General features: G+C 55.7%; 2 protein-coding genes across 2 annotated transcripts; both read left to right on the top strand.

Annotated features, from left to right (window-relative positions):
• The first annotated feature begins 2,245 nt into the window (after positions 1–2,245).
• On the top strand, positions 2,246–8,115 carry PRRT1 (proline rich transmembrane protein 1). Its single transcript, XM_038768852.1, has 4 exons — positions 2,246–2,605; positions 4,488–5,032; positions 5,855–6,052; positions 7,913–8,115. Exons 1-4 carry the CDS (start codon positions 2,587–2,589, stop codon positions 8,087–8,089), a joined length of 939 nt encoding a protein of 312 aa, XP_038624780.1. The 5' UTR covers positions 2,246–2,586; the 3' UTR covers positions 8,090–8,115.
• Positions 8,116–13,182: 5,067 nt separating this feature from the next.
• Positions 13,183–17,519, top strand: FKBPL (FKBP prolyl isomerase like). The gene is made up of 3 exons (XM_038768915.1): positions 13,183–13,259; positions 16,100–16,185; positions 16,393–17,519. Exon 3 carries the CDS (start codon positions 16,439–16,441, stop codon positions 17,498–17,500), a length of 1,062 nt encoding a protein of 353 aa, XP_038624843.1. The 5' UTR covers positions 13,183–13,259; positions 16,100–16,185; positions 16,393–16,438; the 3' UTR covers positions 17,501–17,519.
• Positions 17,520–19,756: the final 2,237 nt, after the last annotated feature.

Raw genomic sequence — 19,756 nt, 5'->3', positions numbered from 1 at the left:
TACTCTATTTATTTATTTATTTATTTTACTTGTACATATCTATCCTATTTATTTTATTTTGTTAGTATGTTTGGTTTTTATTCTCTGTCTCCCCCTTTTAGACAGTGAGCCCACTGTTGGGTAGGGACTGTCTCTAGATGTTGCCAATTTGTACTTCCCAAGCGCTTAGTACAGTGCTCTGCACATAGTAAGTGCTCAATAAATACGATTGATTGATTGATTGATTGATTGATTGGAATGCCCTCCCTCTGCCCACCCGCCAAGCTAGCTCTCTTCCTCCCTTCAAGGCCCTACTGAGAGCTCACCTCCTCCAGGAGGCCTTCCCACACTGAGCCCCTTCCTTCCTCTCCCCCTCATCCCCCTCTCCATCCCCCCATCTTACCTCCTTCCCTTCCCCACAGCACCTGTGTATATGTATATATGTTTGTACATATTTATTACTCTATTTATTTATTTTACTTGTACATATCTATTCTATTTATTTTGTTAGTATGTTTGGTTTTGTCTCCCCCTTTTAGACAGTGAGCCCACTGTTGGGTAGGGACTGTCTCTATATGTTGCCAATTTGTACTTCCCAAGCGCTTAGTACAGTGCTCTGCACACAGTAAACGCTCAATAAATACGATTGATGATGATGATGATGATGAGTATTTTCCCCACACGTTTTGGCAAAGACGCTATTGCCGAGCTAGAGAACGTTTTCCGGCACCTGCGCCTGCCGATGCTTTCGAGCGCACGTGTGGCTTTGAACATTGACGGGAGTTTCCGTGACTTCAAGAGTCTTCAGGTAATAATAATAATAATGATGATGGTATTTGTTAAGCGCTTACTATATGCAAAGCACTGTTCTAAGCGCTGGGGAGGTTACAAGGTGATCAGGTTGTCCCACAGGGGGGCTCACAGTTTTAATCCCCATTTTACAGATGAGGTCACTGAGGCCCAGGGAAGTGAAGTGAGTTGCCCAAAGTCACACAGCTGACAGTTGGCGGAGCCGGGATTTGAACCCATGACCTCTGACTCCAAAGCCCACGATCTTTCCACTGAGCCACGCTGCCAGTTCCCGCGTTTCGGCACTGCCCGCTTCCTGCCTGCTCCCTCCCTAGTCCTGCTGGTAATTGAGTCAGTGGGAAATACAGTCAGTCAGTCGTATTTAATGAGCGCTTACTGTGTGCAGAGCACTGTACTAAGCGCTTGGGAGAGTCCAGAATGACGATAAACAGACACATTCCCTGCCTGCAACCAGCTTACAGTCTAGAAGGGGATACAGGGAATGTGGCAGCCACTTCTGTCAGATTGTACCCTCCCAAGGTTTTAGTTCAGTGCTCCGCACATATTATGAGCTCAGCAGTATAATGGATAGAACCCAGGCCCGGGAGTCAGAAGGTCGTGGGTTCTAGTCCCTGCTCCACCACTTGTCTGCTGCGTGACCCTGGACAAGTCATTTCACTTCTCTGGGCCTCAGTTACGTCATGAGGAAAATGGGGATTGAAACTGTGAGCCCCACGTGGGACAGGGACTGTGTCCAACCCGATTTGCTTCTATCCACCCTAGTGCTTAGTACAGTGCCTGGCAGGTAGTAAGCGCTTAACAAATGCCATCATTATTATTTTAGTCCCGTACTTCGCACCCAGTAAGGGCTCAATAAATACCCCTGATTGATTGATTGGTTGAGGGAGCGGAGAGGCCTACGCATGGCTTCCTCGGTTGGGGCTCATAGAGGTGGCGAGCGGTCTCGAGGCTGGTGGCCTGGTGGCCTGGTGCTCCAGACCGGTCTTACGGTGGACCTTCAGGTCGAGGCCCCGGCTCTGACCAGCCACCTTTCCATCATCATCATCATCAATCGTATTTATTGAGCACTTACTATGTGCAGAGCACTGTACTGAGCGCTTGGGAAGTACAAATTGGCAACATTCCAGCCTCCCGTGACTTGGAGGGCGCATTGTGGAATCATCTGGGGATGGACGGGGGGCGCGTACCCCCGAGAGAAGCCGGGACGGGGCGAGGGGCCCGGACCCCTGGGTTCTGCCTGCAGTCCTCTCCCCAAGACCCTGGAGGGGGGTAGGAATAGGGTCCTGGGGCCTTCTTCCTCCCCGCCCCCCATCCCTGCCCCCCTTTCACGTCTCCAGCGGATTATTTTGGGAGGCTGAACGGGTTGGGGGTGGGGGGTGTCCGCGAGAGGCCCCTCCTCCTCTCTCTTGTTCTGGTTCTTTCCTCCCTGTTGCCATGGCAACCCCAGAGGAACAGGAGCCAGGAGTCAGGATGCCTGGGTCCCCGCTGGGGCCTGGGGAAGGGAGATAGAGTTTGGGGGTGTGTGTTTTGAAGCGGGGGGGCTATTCACCTCTCTGTCCCTTTAAGGGTCTCTCCGGCACACTCACCTCTCTCTCTTTCTGCTTCTCCCCGCCTCCTTCCCCCCCATCCATCCCTTCCTCCTCTCTTCTCCTCTCTCACTCTCTCTCCATCATCTCTCCATCATCATCACCTCTCCATCCCGGCTGTGCTCAGGGCCTGCGGCCTTGGCTCTCCACCTCCGCCAGCCGCGGGGGAGCCCCCCACGACCTCGGCCTTAGACCTCCCGGGTCCGCAGCCATGTCAGCAGAGAAGTCAGGTAACACCGGACACCCCCCCCGTCCCCCCCCACCTCTCCCTCAACTCCTCCTGCTTCCTGTCTCCCACCCTACTCCCCTGCCCCAACTCTGGGACACCCCCCCAGCCCCCTGCCACTTCCCGCTCGGCCTCCTCTCCGGCCTCTCTCCCTGCTCCCCTATCCCCCCCCACCTCCCCCATCCCCCTTGCTCCCCCATCCTCGTGTCCATGCTTTCCCCAATGCCCGTTGTTGGGTAGGGACCGTCTGTATATGTTGCCGACTTGTACTTCCCAGTGCTTTGCACACAGTAAGCGCTCAATAAATACGATTGAATGAATGAATGAACCTGTCTCCATTCCCCTGGACCCCTCGTTTGGCTTTCCCATTCCCTCAGCCGCCCCCTCTCCTCCTGCCCTGAATCCCTGTCTCTTCCTCTTAGCCTTCTCATCAGCTCCATTCTCTCCTCTTCCTCCTCCCCCCTTTCCCTCCTCCTCCCCTTTTCCTCCTCTTCCTCCCACTCTTCCTCTCCTCCCTGCCTTCCTCCTCCTCCTCTCCCTCTTCCTCCCACTCTTCCTCTTCTCCCTCTTCCTCTCCCCTTCCTCCTTCTCATTTCCCCAAACAGCATTATTATTATTATTATTACCACCATTACGATTATTATGATGATTCCCGACACTTTCCTCTGTCCCTGCTCTCCTCCCTTACCTGCTCTCCCCTTCCCTCTGACCCCGACACCCAATTTCCCTGTGGGAGGAGGGGGCACTGTACACTGACCCACGCTCCACACGGATGGCACATGCGATAACACGGACCGACACAGGGATCTGCCCCGCCAGCCGCAGGTGACAGATGGACAGAGCTTCCCACGCAGGAAGAAACTCACCAGGGAAACATGAGGTCATGGCGATTTAGAGGAGGAGGGTGGGCGAAAATGCGCTCTCCACTTCATTCCAGGCAGACCAGCGTGGCTGAGGGGATGAACCTCGGGAGGCCTAGGAGTCAGAAGGACTTGAGTTCTAATCCCGGCTCCGCCACGTGTCTGCTGTGTGACCCTGGGCAAATCGCTTCATTTCTCTGGGCCTCCATTCCCCTCATCTATCAAATGGGGATTAAGACTGTGAGCCCCATGTGGGACATAGACTGTGTCCAACCTGATTCGCTACTATCTAACTTCGTACAGTGCTGGCACATCGTCTGCGTTTAACAAAATACCATTAATGACTACCCCAGGGACCCCCACCCCCCGGAGGCACGGGCATCTCCAGCCCCCCGGGGACCCATGAAGGAGCCGACGGGGTGGCACATGGCCACCTGCCAACACTAACCCTAATTCAATTCCTTCATTCAATCGTATTTATTGAGCGCTTACTGTGTGCAGAGCACTGGACTAAGCCCCTGGGAAGTACCAGTCGGCAACGTATAGAGACGGTCCCTACCCGACAACGGGCTCACGGCCAGAAACCTTCACTCATGCAGACCCTGGGGCACCCGCAAGCCAATACGTGGGCGAGGGGACAACCGTGCTGAAGCAGATGTGCGCACTCGCGTGCTAGCACACGGGAGGACGTGGACACGGGAGGCTTTGGGCTTCGGCGCGGGGGGCGGACGGTTGGAGGGCGGTTCGCCGCTGGGATGAGCCCCCAGGGACGGAGGGCTGGCGAGGGGAAGGAAGAGGAGGAGGACCGTGACCTAAAAATCAGCCTCCTCAGAAGAGGCCGGAGGGGACAGGGAGGTTGGCCTAGATTCGAGGCCCGCTCCCAGCTTCCTTTGGGGCAGGGGGACGGTTGGACCATCTCTCCTCTCCCTGGCTTCATGTCCGTCTCTGGGGCCGTGTCTCTCTAGCTCTGCATCCGTCTCTCTCTTTCTCTGGCTGTGTCTCTGTCTCCGTCTCTCCCCCCAACAGGGCTCCAGGACTCGGTCCCTCACACGTCCCCTCCCCCTTACAATGCCCCCCAGCCCCCTGCGGACACCCCGGGCCCCGCTCCCCAGGCGGCAGGCTCGACGCCGGCCTCTCACCACCACCACCACCACCACTACCACCAGTCCGGCACGGCCACGCTCCCGCGGCTCGGAGGGGGCGGGCTGGCCTCCGCCTCGGTGCCCCCCGCCATGAGGGGCCCCGCTTCCTCTGCCACGCTGCCTCGCCCCCCGCACCATGCCCCTCCTGCCCCGGCCCCGGGGGCGCCTCCCGGCTGTGCCACCCTGCCTCGCCTGCCCCCGGACCCTTACCTGCAGGAGACCCGCTTTGAGGGGGGGCTGCCCCCTCCGCCCCCCGCTGCTGCAGCCCCACCCCCTCCCGCCCCGGCCCCCCCGCCACCTCAGGGCTTCGTGGTGCCCACGCACCCGGGCGCCGTCGGGGCCTTGCCCCTGGGCGGGTATGTGGCCCCCGGCTACCCGCTCCAGCTGCAGCCCTGCACCGCCTACCTGCCTGTCTACCCAGTGGGCACAGTGAGTGGAGTGGCGGTGGGGGCGGACGGGACGTGCCTTGGGGAAAGAAGGGGCTGGGTGGAAAATGGGCAGCGCTGGGGTGGGACTGGTGGAGACTGGGAACGAGGGAGAGGATTTGAGGGGGAACTGGGAAGGGCTGGGGACTCCTGAGGCCCCGGAGAGGTGGTGGGAGGGGGGCACTGGGGAGTGTTGGGGCCCTAGAGAGGCTATGCGGGCAACCGCGGTGTCTTGGGGAGTGCTGGGGCCCTGGTCATGGGTTCCAATCCCCGCTCCGCCACTCGTCTGCCGTGTGGCCTTGGGTAAATCACTTCATTCTCTGGGCCTCAGTTCCCTCATCTATGAAATGGGGACACTTCTCTGGGCCTCAGTTCCCTCATCTATGAAACGGGGATTAGGACTGTGAGCCCCACGTGGGACAGGGACTCCGTCCAACTCGATTTGCTTGGATCCCCCCCAGCTCCTTGTTCGGTGCCTGGCACATAGTAAGCGCTTGACAAACGGCATGATTTTTCTGGACCATTAGCTCACTGTGGGTGGGGAATGTCACTGTTTATTGTTGTGGTGCACTTCCCCGAGTGCTCAGTACACTGCTCTGCGCACAGTCAGCGCTCAAGAAATGCGATCGAGTGAACGAATGAATTCAGTCGTATTTACTGAGCGCTTAACTGTGCGCCAGGCACTGAACTAAGCGCTTGGGAGAGGACAATATGATCACAGACGAACATATTCCTGCTCACAGTCTAGAGGGGGAGACAGATGAGTACATAAATTAATTACGGCTATATAGGGTCACTTAGGTGGTCGCATGTTTCTTCTCCCCAGCCCTATGCGGGCACAGGGACGGCGGGGGCAGCAGGGGTTGGGGTGCCCTCCGGGGCACTGTCTCCTCCCCCGCTGGGCCCCGGCCTGGCCCTGCTGGAGCCCCGCCGCCCGCCCCACGACTACCTGCCCATCGCCGTGCTGACCACCGTCTGCTGCTTCTGGCCCACCGGCATCATCGCCATCTTCAAGGCCGTGCAGGTCGGACGACGACCCGGGCCCCCGGCGGGGAGGGGCAGGGCTGGAATTGAGTCTGGGCGCGTGGAAGGAGGGAAGGGCACTTGAAGAAAAGGGGCAGGGTCCGGGAAGGGCTGTAAACGCGTTGTGGACAAGGTCCGTTCTGTTGTTATAATAATAATAATAATAATAATAATAATGGCATTTGTTAAGCGCTTACTATGTGCAAAGCACTGTTCTAAGCGCTGGGGAGGATACAAGGTGATCAAGTCCCACTTGGGGCTCACAGTCTTAATCCCCACTTTACTGATGAGGTAGCTGAGGCCCAGAGAAGCTGTGACTTGCCCAAAGTCACCCAGCTGACAATTGGTGGAGCCGGGATTTGAACCCGTGACCTCGGACTCCAAAGCCCGGGCTCTTTCCAATGAGCCACGCTGCTTCTCAAGCGTTATAGCGTCCTCTCCCAAGCGCTTGGTACAGCGAGCACTGAGGTTATCCAGGGTAAGGCCTGAATAAATGCGATCGATCGGTCGGGTGGGACCCAAGGAAGAATCAGTCAGCCAGCGGTAGCGATTGAGAACTGACCGTCAGCGGAGCGCCAAACTAAGCGTTTGGACAGGATCCCTGCCCTCAAGGGGCTTACAGTTTAGCGGAGGAGGCGGACGCCAAGATAAGTTTCAGGAAAGGGGAAGCAGCAGAGATTAAAGATAGGTGCAGCGGTGGTGGTATCTAAATTCTTAGTGGGATGATTTAAGAGAATACCTAGTAGTGACAATGGTAGGTCTTAAGCACTTATTGTGTGCAGACCGTGTACTAAGCGTTGGGAAAGAATACACAGGTGGGAATTGGGACCAGTCCCCATCCCTTGTGGGGCTCAAGACCCACAGGTGATGATAATGATAATGTTGGTATTTGTTAAGCACTTACTATGTGCCAAACACTGTTCTAAGCACTGGGGTAGATACAAGGTAATCAGGTTGTCCCTCGTGGGGCTCACAGTCTTCATCCCCATTTTACAGATGAGGGAACTGAGGCCCAGAGAAGCAGCGTGGCTCAGTGGAAAGAGCCCTGGCTTGGGAGTCAGTGGTCATGGGTTCTAATCCCAGTTCCGCCACTTGTCAGCTGGGTGACTTTGGGCAAGTCACTTCACTTCTCTGTGCCTCAGTTCCCTTATCTGTGAAATTGGGATTGAAGACTGTGAGCCCCAGGTGGGACAACCTGATCACCCCGTATCCCCCCCCCCCCCCAGCGTTTAGAACAGTGCTTTGCACATAGTAAGCGCTTAACAAATAGCATCATCAGAGAAGTTGGGTGACTTGGCCGAGTTCACACAGCTGACAAGTGGCAGAGTTGGGATTAGAACCCGTGACCTTTGACTCCCAAGTCCAGGCTCTTGACACTAGGCCACGCTGCTTGCTGCCAGGGGGTGGGAGATGAGCCGGGAAGGCCTCCCGGAGGAGGTGGGATTTTTTTTCCGTAGGGCTTTGGAAGAGAGTCGGGGGTAAAGAGAGGTTGTGGACGGGGTTTGGAGGTCCCGGGAGAGGGGCGAGGGGCGTGGGGATCCGGGCCCTGACGCCCCCCGCCCCGCTGGGGCCCCGTTGGGACGCCAAAGCAGCATGGCTCAGTGGGAAGAGCCTGGGCTTTGGTGTCAGAGGTCATGGGTTCAAATCCTGACTCCACCACCTGTCGGCTGTGTGACTTTGGGCAAGTCACCTAACTTCTCTGTGCCTCAGTTACCTCATCTGTAAAATGGGGATGAAAACTGTGAGCCCCCTGTGGGACAACCTGATCACCTTGTAACCTCTCCAGCGCTTAGAACGGTGCTTTGCACATAGTAAGCGCTTAACAAATACCATCATTATTATTATTATTATTGTTGTGCAGGTGCGGACGGCGGTGGCCCGCGGAGACCTGGTGTCGGCCGAGATCGCGTCCCGCGAGGCCCGGAACTTCTCCTTCATCTCCCTGGCCGTGGGCATCGCTGCCATGGTGCTCTGCACCATCCTCACCGTGGTCATCATCATCGCCGCGCAGCATCATGACAACGACTGGGAGCCCTAGGCCGCCCCCGGACCCCCCCCCCGGACCCCCCCGCCCCGAGGCCCCGCCCCTCCCACCGCTAACCACGCCCCTTCCCCTAAGCCACGCCCACCCGCGCCTCCAGGGAGCCCGGCCCCGCCCCTCCCATCACCAGCCACTCCCATTTCGTCGAGGCCCCACCCCTTCCCCACTGACCACTCCCCCTCCAGCCTGAGGGAGGAGGCAGAGCCAAGCCCCGCCCCTTTCCCCACTAACCACGCCTACCCACTTAAGCCACGCCCGCCCACACCTCCACGGAGCTAGACTCCTCCCCACCGACCGCTGACCACACCCCTGTCCTTAAGCCACACACCCACTAGCTCCTCCAGGAAGCTAGGCCCCGCCCCTCTCATCATTAACCACGCCCATCCACACCCTAAGCCACGCCCACGCTCACATCCTAGGCGTCAGGCCCCGCCCTCTCGACACCAGCCACGCCCACTCCCCTGAAGCCACGCCCACAACCCTTTCTGGGAACCACGCCCACCCAGGACCTCCACGGATCCAGGCTCCGCCCCCTCTCACCACCAACCACGCCCATTTCGTCGAGGCCCCGCCCATTTCCCCGCTGACCACGTCCTTCCCAGGGCCCGCCCACTCCCCCCTCCAGCCTGAGGGAGGAGGCAGAGCCAAGCCCCTCCCCTTCTCACTAACCACGCCCATCCTCTTTAGCCACGCCCACCACCCCTCCGGAGAGCCATGCCCCGCCCATCCAACCGCTAACCACGCCCCTTTTCTCCCTAAGCCACGCCCACAGCGCCTCCATGAAGCTAGGTTCCGCCCCTTCAATCGCTAGCCACGCCCATTCCCCGCAAAGCCACGCCCACCCGAAAGCTCCATGCAGCCAGTCCCCGCCCCTTTTCACCACCAACCACGCCCGTTCCGTCTAGGCCCCTCCCTTTTCCCGCCGACCACGCCCCTAAATCAGGCCCCGCCCACCCCCTCCAGCCTGATGAATGAGGCAGAGCCAAGCCCCGCCCCTTTCCCTAATAACCACGCCCATCTGTCGGAGACCCCGCCCCTTCCACACTATCCACGCCCATTCTCTTAAGACACGCCCACCGCCCAGGGAGCCAGGCCCCACCCCTTTCGTCGCTGGCCACACCCCATTTCCCCAAGCCACGCCCATCCACTCATCCACGGTGGTCCTGCCTCAGTCTCCCTAATCCCACCCCTTCCTGGACCCCTCCCACTCCATCCACTATCCTGCGGGAGGAGCCAGGTCCCTCCCCTTTCTGCCCGAGGCTCCGCCCCTTCTCCCACCAGCCTGGGGAAAGTGGCAGTGCCAAGCTCCACCCTGCTGCCTTCAGGCCCCGCCTCACCCCTAATCCCAGCCCCTCCAAGGAGCCAGGCCCTGCTCCCTCCTCTCACCTCCCTCTTCTGGGCCTTTCCCTCCAGAAGGGGGCTAGCCTGCCCCCTCCCTTTCCACTCCCCCCAACCCCAAGTCGTCAACTGTGCCCTTGGGTGGGCCACCCCCCTAAAGTCCTGGCTCTTTTGGCCCTGGCCACTCCAGCGGGGGACCCCCCACTCAACCCCTCCCCAGGCCTCTGGGGCCTGTACAGCTCTCCCGCCCGAGAGACCTTCCTCTTCCCCGCAAGTTCCTGCCCCCCTCTGTTTAGACTGAGATTTGGGGGGTTCAAGTCCCCCCCGCCCCCAAGGACTAGGGGCCGGCTCCCCGCGTCACCCCTGTAAATCGCTCACAGCCCCAGCCTCACATACTTTATTTCAGGAGGGTGGAGGATGGGGTCTGGGGTGAGGGGGCGAGCGGATGGACCCACACACCCAGGATGGACCCCCCCCCCCCCACTCCTCAACCCCTCCTTTCGGGGTCCCTCCTAACCCCGGACCCCTCCCCGCTGCCCCCTCTGTGTTTGCGACGTCCTGTTTCGGCCCGGCCCAGGGGAGAGACCGAGCGCAAGATGAAATTAAAAGGACTGTCATTGTTTCCCCCCCTTCAAAGCCGCTCCGGCGATGATGGCCGAAGGCGACGGCCTTGTCCAGCCATTCCGGGGGACAAGGGCGGGGGTTGCTCCTCACAGAGACCCAGAACAGCAGCCGAGGGACCGGAATGCAGACAGACAGGCTCTGGGAGATGGAGACAGAGATGGATGGAGGGTAGGGGGACGTTGGGGGGGCATAAAGACACAGAGGCAGCAGGGACAGACAGACGAACTGAAGTCTCTCATCCAGAGATCTCTCCGTTCCCCTCTTCCCCACCCACCCGGGGTCTTCTCGGTGAGGTCAGAGGTCACGGGAAGTCTCGAGGCCACTGGGCCATCCTGCCGGGGCAGAGGCTGGGGGCCCCGAGAACAGATCACGGGACAGGGAGAAGGGGACCTTTGAACTGGGAGAGACGGTGTCGTCTACGGGGAAAGAGCCCGGGCCTGGGGGTCAGGTGAACTGGCAGGCTGGATGAGCTTGGAGCCGGTCGCAACTTCTGGGGGCCTCGATTTCCTCATCTGTAAAACGGGAATGCCGTGGCCCGCCTCTCCCTACCTCCCGGGGATGTTATGAGAAAACGAGATAAATGACGTGGAAAGATTTTGGAAAAATAAAAGCGTTATACAAAAAGAAAGAGCGAGGGTCATGGAAGGGGGAGAGGACTGGGAGGAGAGGGAAGCAGCGTGGTCTAGTGGAAAGAGCCAGCCTGGGAGCCAGAGGGCCTGGATTCTAATCCGTCTCTCCCACTTGTCGGCTGCGTGGCCTTGGGCAAGTGACTTAACTTCTCTGTGCCTCAGTTTCCTCAACTTTAAAATGGAGATTCGATACCCATTCCCCCTCCTACTCAGACTGTGAGTCCCATGTGAGATGGGGACTGTGTCCAACCTGATAGACTGGCACCTACTCTAGCAATTAGAACAGTGCTTGACACATGATATTCATTCATTCATTCAATCGTATTTATTGAGCGCTTACTGTGTGCAGAGCACTGTACTAAGCGCTTGGTAAGTCCAAGTTACCAACATCTAGAGACGGTCCCTACCCAACAACGGGCTCACAGTCTAGAAGGGGGGAGACAGACAACAAAACAAAACATGTGGACAGGTGTCCAGATTGGATATAGTCCCTGTCCCTGTCCCTGTCCCATGATAAGCACTTAACAAATGCCATTATGATCATCACCGTTTTTATTACTAGGGAGAAGAGGAGGGGCAGGGTTGGCGAGTGAGGAAGGGGGTAGGCTCAGGTTGTGGGGGCTTTGGGGAGCTCATGGGATGGGGGCACACTCTCCCTGGCCTGCAGCCTGGTATTTGTAAATGTGGAATTCCCAGTTGGGATGGGTTTCCTGAGGCCTCTGGCTCAGCGGAGAGGCCTGTGGAAGAGGAATGGGCCAGGGCTTGCCCACTGTGGCTGGGGGCTGACCGAGGCCCACCCGCTGGCCTCTCCCACTCTGGAGCTTGCCCTACCAATTTAAAATTGTTGAAGGTGAGCTTCTAGGAGCAGAGATCCTGGGTTGTGGGGGTGGAGCGGGAAAACATCACCTCTTGAAAAGGACCCCTCCTCTAGCTCACCCCCTTGGAGACCGTTTTGTGTCACCTTTGGACTCCGTCCTCAGGGCCAGGCCCTCCACCTTGACTCCATCCCCTGGGGAGGTCTTTGCCTTGAACCCCGCTCCTTGATGTCACTGGAGCTCCACACCCTGCCCTGTGAGGGCCATCTCTCCTCCCACCCCTCATGGGAATCATCACCAATCGTATTTATTGAGCGCTTACTATGTGCAGAGCACTGTACTAAGAGCTTGGGAAGTACAAATTGGCAACATATAGAGACAGTCCCTACCCAACAGTGGGGAATCAATCAATCAATCAATCAATCAATCGTATTTATTGAGCTCTTACTGTGTGCCGAGCACTGTACTAAGCGCTTGGGAAGTACAAGTTGGCATCAATCTATCTATCAATCAATAGTATTTATTGAGTGCTTAGTGTGTAAAAAGCCCTGGACTAAGCGCTTGAGAGAGGACAATAGAACAGACTTGGGGTACTCATTCATTCATTCAATCGTATTTATTGAGTGCTTACTGTGCGCAGAGCACTGTACTAAGCGCTTGGGAAGTACAAGTTGGCAACATGTAAAGACAGTCCCTACCCAACAACGGGCTCACAGTCTAGAAGGGGGAGACAGACAACAAAACAAAACATGTAGACAGACAGGTTTATTGAGAGCCTACTATTCGCGGAACACCCTCCAAAGCCTGCGCTTTTCCCACTGAGCCATACTGGTACTTGTTAAGCTTACTGTGTGCTAGGCACTGTACTAAGCGCTGGCGTGGGTACAAGCAAATCGAGTTAGACACAGTCCCTGCCCCATGTGGGGTTCACAGTCTCAATCCCCCTTTTCCCGATGAGGGGACTGAGGCACAGAGGAGTGATGTGACTTGCCCACGGTCACACAGCAGACATGGGCGAGTTAAACTCGAACAGTGCCGGGGTCAGCTATCATGTGTGTGTGTGTGTAATATATATCAATCAATCGTATTTATTGTGCGCTTGCTGTGTGCAAAGCACTGTACTAAGCGCTTAATGTGTCCCCTTTTGAGTCAAATTGGACAGTTGTGATTTCCTTTTTGGGGGGATTCTGTTGAAACTGGATTATCCTCCAGTCGACTTCCATCCCAGGGGTATCCCCTTCCCCAGGGAGGGGAAGAATGGGAAAAGGAAGACACTGTAAGGAGAGGTAGCCTCCACCCCGACCCCAGCTACCGCCTCTATTTATCTGACCGTGCTTTCCCCTGCACGTAGCCCAAGTGCTTGGCACAATGTTAATTATATTAGTAGTAGTAATATTAATAATAGCATTATATTATATTATAATACATTATTATAATATATCATCAATATTAATATCATTAATAATAAATAATAATGTCATAATCATTATAATAATCAATAATAATGACATATTATTATTATTATAAGTACGACTGATTGATTAAGTACCAGAATTATTATCAAAGCAAGGGCTCAGGCCGGTTGCTATGGGCCTGGGGAGCGCCCGGTTGCCAAGGAAGTGACGTAACGGGGAAGTGGGCGGGGGGAGGGACGTTCCCTGCTCGGATTGGTGAATGCCGGGGATGCGATGGGGGGGCGGCTCCGGATTCTGATGCCCCCTCCCTCGGTCCTCCTTCTCTCCTTCGCCCCCCTCTCGACAGGTAAGACCCCCCGGTTAGAGGAGGGGTCGAGGGAGTCCGGAAAAAAGGGGCTGCTCGCCCCGCTTCCGCCCTGGGTCCTAAAGAAGCGGGCCGTTTGCCGGGTCAAGGCGGGCCGGGGACCGGGGGTCGTTGGGGTTGTTTGACCCTCGTGCGCTCCCGTAGCGGGCGCGCGTCCCGTCGCCGCGGAGCCTTCTGGGACTTGTAGTCCTCGCCCGGCCCTGGGCCTGATGGAGCCTGCCATTTTGGGAAGGGCAGGGTCAATAATAACCATTATCATTAAGACCCTTGTGTACATCGCTCTAATTTATGTCTTTCTGTTCATTCAGTCAGTCGTATTTAATCAAGTTAATTTAATCAATACGATTGATTGATTGATTTAGTAAAATTCATTCGTCCAGTCGTATTTATTGAGCGCCTACTGGGTGCAGAGCACTGGACTAAGTGCTTGGGAGGGCCAAGTTGGCAACATGGAGAGACGGTCCCTACCCAACAAGTGGCACACAGTCTGGAAGGGGGAGACAGAGAACAAAACCAAACATACTAACAAAATAAAATAAATAGAATAAATATGTACAAGTAAAATAAATAAATAGATAGAGTAATAAAAACGTACAGACATATATACAGGTGCTGTGGGGAGGGGAAGGAGGTAAAGCGGAGAGGAAGGAGGGGGCTCAGTCTTAGGCGCTTACTATGTGCAAAGCACTGTTCTAAGCGCTGGGGAGGTTACAAGGTGATCAGGTTGTCCCACGTGGGGCTCACAGTCCTCATCCCCATTTTACAGGTGAGAGAACTGAGGCTCTGAGAATAATAATGATGGCATTGATTAAGTGTTTACTATGTGCAAAGCACTGTTCCAAGCGCCGGGGGGATCTAAAGTGATCAAGTTGTCCCACGTGGGGCTCACAGCCCTCATCCCCATTTTACAGATGAGAGAACTGAGGCTCTGAGAATAATAATGATGGCATTGATTAAGCGCTTACTATGTGCAAAGCACTGTTCCAAGCGCTGGGAGGGGGATCTAAAGTGATCAAGTTGTCCCACGTGGGGCTCACAGTCCTCATCCCCATTTTACAGATGAGAGAACTGAAGCTCTGAGAATAATAATGATGGCATTGATTAAGCGCTTACTATGTACAAAGCACTGTTCTAAGCGCTTGGGGGGGGGGGGGTTTACAAGGTGATCAGGTTGTCCCATGTGGGGCTCACAGTTTTAATCCTCATTTTACAGATGAGGTAACTGAGGCACAGAGAAGTGAAGTGATTTGCCCAAAGTCACACAGCTGACAGTTGGCAGAGCCGGGATTTGAACCCATGAACTCTGACTCCAAAGCCCGTGCTGTCTCCAGTGAGCCACGAGAAGTGAAATGACTTGCCCAAGGTCACACAGCAGACATGTGGCGGAGTCAGGATTAGAACCCATGACCTCTGACTCCAAAGCCCGGGCTCTTGCCCCTGAGCCACGCTGCTTCTCATTATTTATTCTCATTTATTGAGCTATTCGGGTGTTTAGAGCACTGTACCCAGTGCTTGGGAGAGTACAATCCAACAATAAACTGACTGTGGGTAGGGAATGAATGTGCTATATTGTTCATTCATTCATTCAATTGTATTTATTGAGCGCTTACTGTGTGCAGAGCACTGTACTAAGCGCTTGGGAAGTACATATCGGCAACATATAGAGACGGTCCCTACCCAACAGTGGGCTCACAGTCTAGAAGTGCCTTCCTATGTGTCAGGCACTGTACTAAGCGCTGGGGTCATCATCATCAGTGGTATTTATTGAGTGCTTACTACGTGCACAGCACTGTATTACGTGCTTGGGAAAGGAGAGTACAACTGAACTGGCAGCTCATCATTCATTCATTCAATCGTATTTATTGAGCGCTTACTGTGTGCAGAGCACTGGACTAAGCGCTTGGGAAGTCCAAGTTGGCAACATATAGAGACGGTCCCTACCCAACAGCGGGCTCACAGTCTAGAAGTGCCTTCCTATGTGTCAGGCACTGTACTAAGCGCTGGAGTCATCATCATCAGTGGTATTTATTGAGTGCTTACTATCATCATCATCATCATCAATCGTATTTATTGAGCGCTTACTATGTGCAGAGCACTGTACTAAGCGCTTGGGAAGTACAAATTGGCAACATATAGAGACAGTCCCTACCCAACAGTGGGCTCACAGTCTAAAAGGGGGAGACAGAGAACAAAACCAAACATACTAACAAAATAAAATAAATAGAATAGATACGTACACTGTGATTTTAGACTGTGAGCCCACTGTTGGGTAGGGACTGTCTCTATATGTTGCCAATTTGTACTTCCCAAGCGCTTAGTACAGTGCTCTGCACATAGTAAGCGCTCACTAAATACGATTGATGATGATGATATGTACAAGTAAAATAAATAAATAGCACAGCACAGTGCACAGCACTGTATTACGTGCTTGGGAAAGGAGAGTACAACTGAACTGGCAGCTCCTCATTCATTCAATCGTATTGAGCGCTTATTGTGTGCAGAGCACTGTACTAAGCGCTTGGGAAGGCCAAGTTGGCAACGTATAGAGACGGTCCCTACCCAACAGCGGGCTCACAGTCTAGAAGGGAAATAAATAGGGCAAATATACGGGGCAAAACCTGATCAAACACATAGAGCTTCTGTCCCCCATTCAAGGAGGGAATAGAAATCCATCTGAGTGGCTACACTCTGTCGGAGCTCCTGTCTGGAGACAATCTCGGCAGACAATCGAGTCAGGGAGGCCTCAGGAAACCCTCCTCAATCTCTTTGATTTTTGATGATATTGCTTTTGAGCGCTCAGTACTCCGTCTGTCCTCCGACAGCTCTCCGTTACATTAGTCTCTGCCTGTCCCGGTCGGTCACTGTGCAACGCGGCAGAGGATCCAGCTTCGTATTCCCGAAATTTCCGGTAAGTTGCCCTCATCGGTTTTCTCCGGTTTTTCGGCAGCCCCGGTCCCACACGGGGCTCACTGCCCAAGGTCCCGAATCCCGTTTTTAGAGGTGAGAGAGCTGCGGCACAGAGAAGTGAAGCAACTTGCCCAAGGCCACCCAGCGGGTCAGGGTTCGACAACGCAGGTCTCTTCACCAAGCCACACCGCTCCTCGATTCTCTCCAGGTTCTGGCCGACTCGTCTTGCCCGCACCCCATCCGGAGCTCCCGGGATGGACGGCGCGAAGAAGGAGAAGCCAGGAGCGGCCACAGCCGAGGCGGGAGGGAAAGGGAGTGCAGATGAGATGGCGGGGAGCGGGCTGCCGCCGGAGAAGCCCGGTGACAACCGCGGAATGGCCGATCCCGGAGGACGGGGTTCCGTCGCCGTGGCTGCGAAGGCCAGGCGGTCGGCGGGGGACCCGGCCGTGGCCAGCCGGGTTCAGGAGGACGTTCGGGCCACCGCCCGCGGGACGGACGGAGACCCTCCCGGGTCTCCCGACGGCGGGCCGGGGCCCGCCTCCCGGCCCACGCTCTGGCAGTGCCCGGACGGCAGCTTCGTCAAACGGATCGTGACCCCGGGCCGGGGCCTAGACAAACCCAAGGGCGGCTCCCGGTGCCGCGTGGCGGTGGCAGCGATGCCCGGGTGGCCCGGGACGGCCGGCGAGTCGGTGGACCTCACTCTGGGGGCGGGCCGGTGGAGGGGGGAGCCCTGGGGTGAGCTGATGGAGAAATGCCTGGAGAGCATGCGGCGGGGGGAGGAGGCGGAGCTGCTGCTCCCCGGGGACCCCCGGCCCCCGCCCCGCCTCACCTTGACGGCTTTCACCCCGGGCCGGGACTCGTGGGAGCTGCACCCTGGGGAGAAGGAGGCTCTGGCCCAGGAGGAGAGGGCCCTGGGCACGGAGCTCTTCCGGGCCGGGGACGTCCGGGGGGCGGCCCGCTGCTACGGCCGGGCCTTGCGGTTGCTGCTGACCCTCGCCCCGCCGGGCCCCCCCGAACGCGCGGCCCTCCATGCCAACCTGGCGGCCTGCCAGCTGCACCTGGGGCAGCCCCGGCTGGCGCAGCGGAGCTGCGAGAGGGCCCTGGAGCGGGAGCCGGGCCACCTCAAGGCCCTGTACCGGCGGGGGGTGGCCCGGGCGGCCCTGGGGGAGCTGGGGGAGGCGGCCGCCGACCTGCGGAGGGTCCTGGAGGCCGAGCCGGCCAACCGGGCGGCCCGGGAGGCGCTGGCGAACGTGGTGGCAAAGGGGCGGGAGCGGGACGCCGAGCTGGCCCGGGGGCTCCGCAAAATGTTCACCTGATTAAAGGCCCCTCGTCCGTCCGTCCGATCGTATTGACTGAGCCCCTTCCTTCCTCTCCCCCTCGTCCCCCTCTCCATCCCCCCCATCTTACCTCCCTCCCTTCCCCACAGCACCTGTATATATGTTTGTACATATTTTTTTACTCTATTTATTTATTTATCTAATTTATTTGTACATATCTATTCTATTTATTTTATTTTGTTAGTATGTTTGGTTTTGTTCTCTGTCTCCCCCTTCTAGACTGTGAGCCCACTGTTGGGTAGGGACTGTCTCTAGATGTTGCCAATTTGTACTTCCCAAGCGCTTAGTACAGTGCTCTGCACATAGTAAGCGCTCAATAAATACGATTGATGATGATTTACCGTGGACCAAGCGGAAAGAGCCGACTTGGAGCGTGTCCTGGGTCGCTTACCACCTGCGGAGCAATCATTCGTATTTACTGAGCGCTTACTGTGTGCAGAGCACTGGACTAAGCGCCTGGGAAGTACAAGTCGGCAACACATAGAGACGGTCCCTACCCAGCATCCACCAATCCCGGCTCCACCAGTTGTCAGCTGTGTGACTTTGGGCAAGTCACTTCACTTCTCTGTGCCTCAGTTACCTCATCTGTAAAATGGGGGTGAAGACTGTGAGCCCCACGTGGGACAACCTGATCACCCTGTAGCCACCCCAGCGCTTAGAACAGTGCTTTGCACATAGTAAGCGCTTAATAAATGCCATCATTATTATTATTATTATTATTAACAGCGGGCTCACAGTCTAGAGCACTGGACTAAGCGTTTGGGAGAGGCCAGCACAACGACGTAATAGACACAGTCCGTGCCCACAACAAACTTACATTCTAGAGGGGGAGTCGAGCGTTAATCATCATCAATCGTATTTACTGAGCGCTTACTATGTGCAGAGCACTGTACTAAGCGCTTGGGAAGTACAAATTGGCAACATATAGAGACAGTCGTCATCATCATCATCAATCGTATTTATTGAGCGCTTACTATGCGCAGAGCACTGTACTAAGCGCTTGGGAAGTACAAATTGGCAACATATAGAGACAGTCCCTACCCAACAGTGGGCTCACAGTCTAAAAGTTAATGTCAATGCTTACTGCGCGCAGAGCGCTGTACTAAACACTTGGGAGAGCCCACTCACTGGGTTCCAGTCCCAGCCCTGCCACTCCCTCAGCAGTGTGACCTCGGGCAAGTCACTTCATTCATTCATTCAATCGTATTTATTGAGCGCTTACTGTGTGCAGAGCACTGGACTAAGCGCTTGGGAAGTCCAAGTTGGCAACATCTAGAGACGGTCCCTACCCAACAGTGGGCTCACAGGCTAGAAGGGGGAGACAGACAACAAGACAAAACATATTAACAAAATAAAATAAATACAATAAATATGTACAAATAAAATAGAGTAACAAACATATATACAGGTGGTGTGGGGAGGGGAAGGAGGTAAGGCCAGGGGGATGGGGAGGAGGGGGAGAGGAGGCACTTCTCCGTGCCTCAGTTACCTCATCTGTAAAGTGAGGATTAAGACTGTGAGCCCCCTGTGGGATACCCTGATCACCTTGTATCCTCCCCAGCATTTAGAACAGTGCTTTGCACATAGTAGGCACTTAATAAATGCCATCATTATTATAATTATTATTATTCTCTGGCCCTCAATTTCCTCAGCTGTAAAATGGGGATTACTGGGACCTGGTCCACCCTGAATACCTACCCCAGCGCTTAGTAGAGCACTCATCCCGTAGAAGCAGCATGGCGGAGTGGATAGAGGACGGGCTTGGGAGTTAGAAAGTCATGAGTTCTAATCCTGCCTCCACTTCTTGTCTGCTGTGTGACCCCGGGCGAGTAACTTCTCCGTGCCTCAGTTACCTCATCTGTAAAATGGGGATTAAGACCGGGAGCCCCATGTAGGACAGGGACTGTGTTCAACCAGATTCACTTGTATCTACCCCAGTGGTTAGAACAGTGCCTGGCACATAGGAAGTGCTTAACAAATGCTATTATTAATAATAATAATAATAATAACAAATGCTGTTATTGATGTCCATCTCCCCCTCTAACCTGTAAACTTGTAGTGGGCAGGGAAGGCATCTACCCAAATCTCGGGCCTGGGAGTCTGAAGGTCACGGGTTCTAATCCCGACTCCACCGCTTGTCTGCTGTGTGGCCTTGGGCAATACACTTAACCTCCCCGTGCCTCAGTTACCTCAACTGTAAAATGGGGGTTGAGACTGCGTCCAACCTGATTTGCT

This window comes from Tachyglossus aculeatus, chromosome Y4, assembly GCF_015852505.1.
Source record: "Tachyglossus aculeatus isolate mTacAcu1 chromosome Y4, mTacAcu1.pri, whole genome shotgun sequence".
NCBI classification, from domain to species: domain Eukaryota; kingdom Metazoa; phylum Chordata; class Mammalia; order Monotremata; family Tachyglossidae; genus Tachyglossus; species Tachyglossus aculeatus.
Note: the sequence above shows the minus strand (reverse complement) of the source record. Positions and strands in the feature narration are given on the sequence as shown.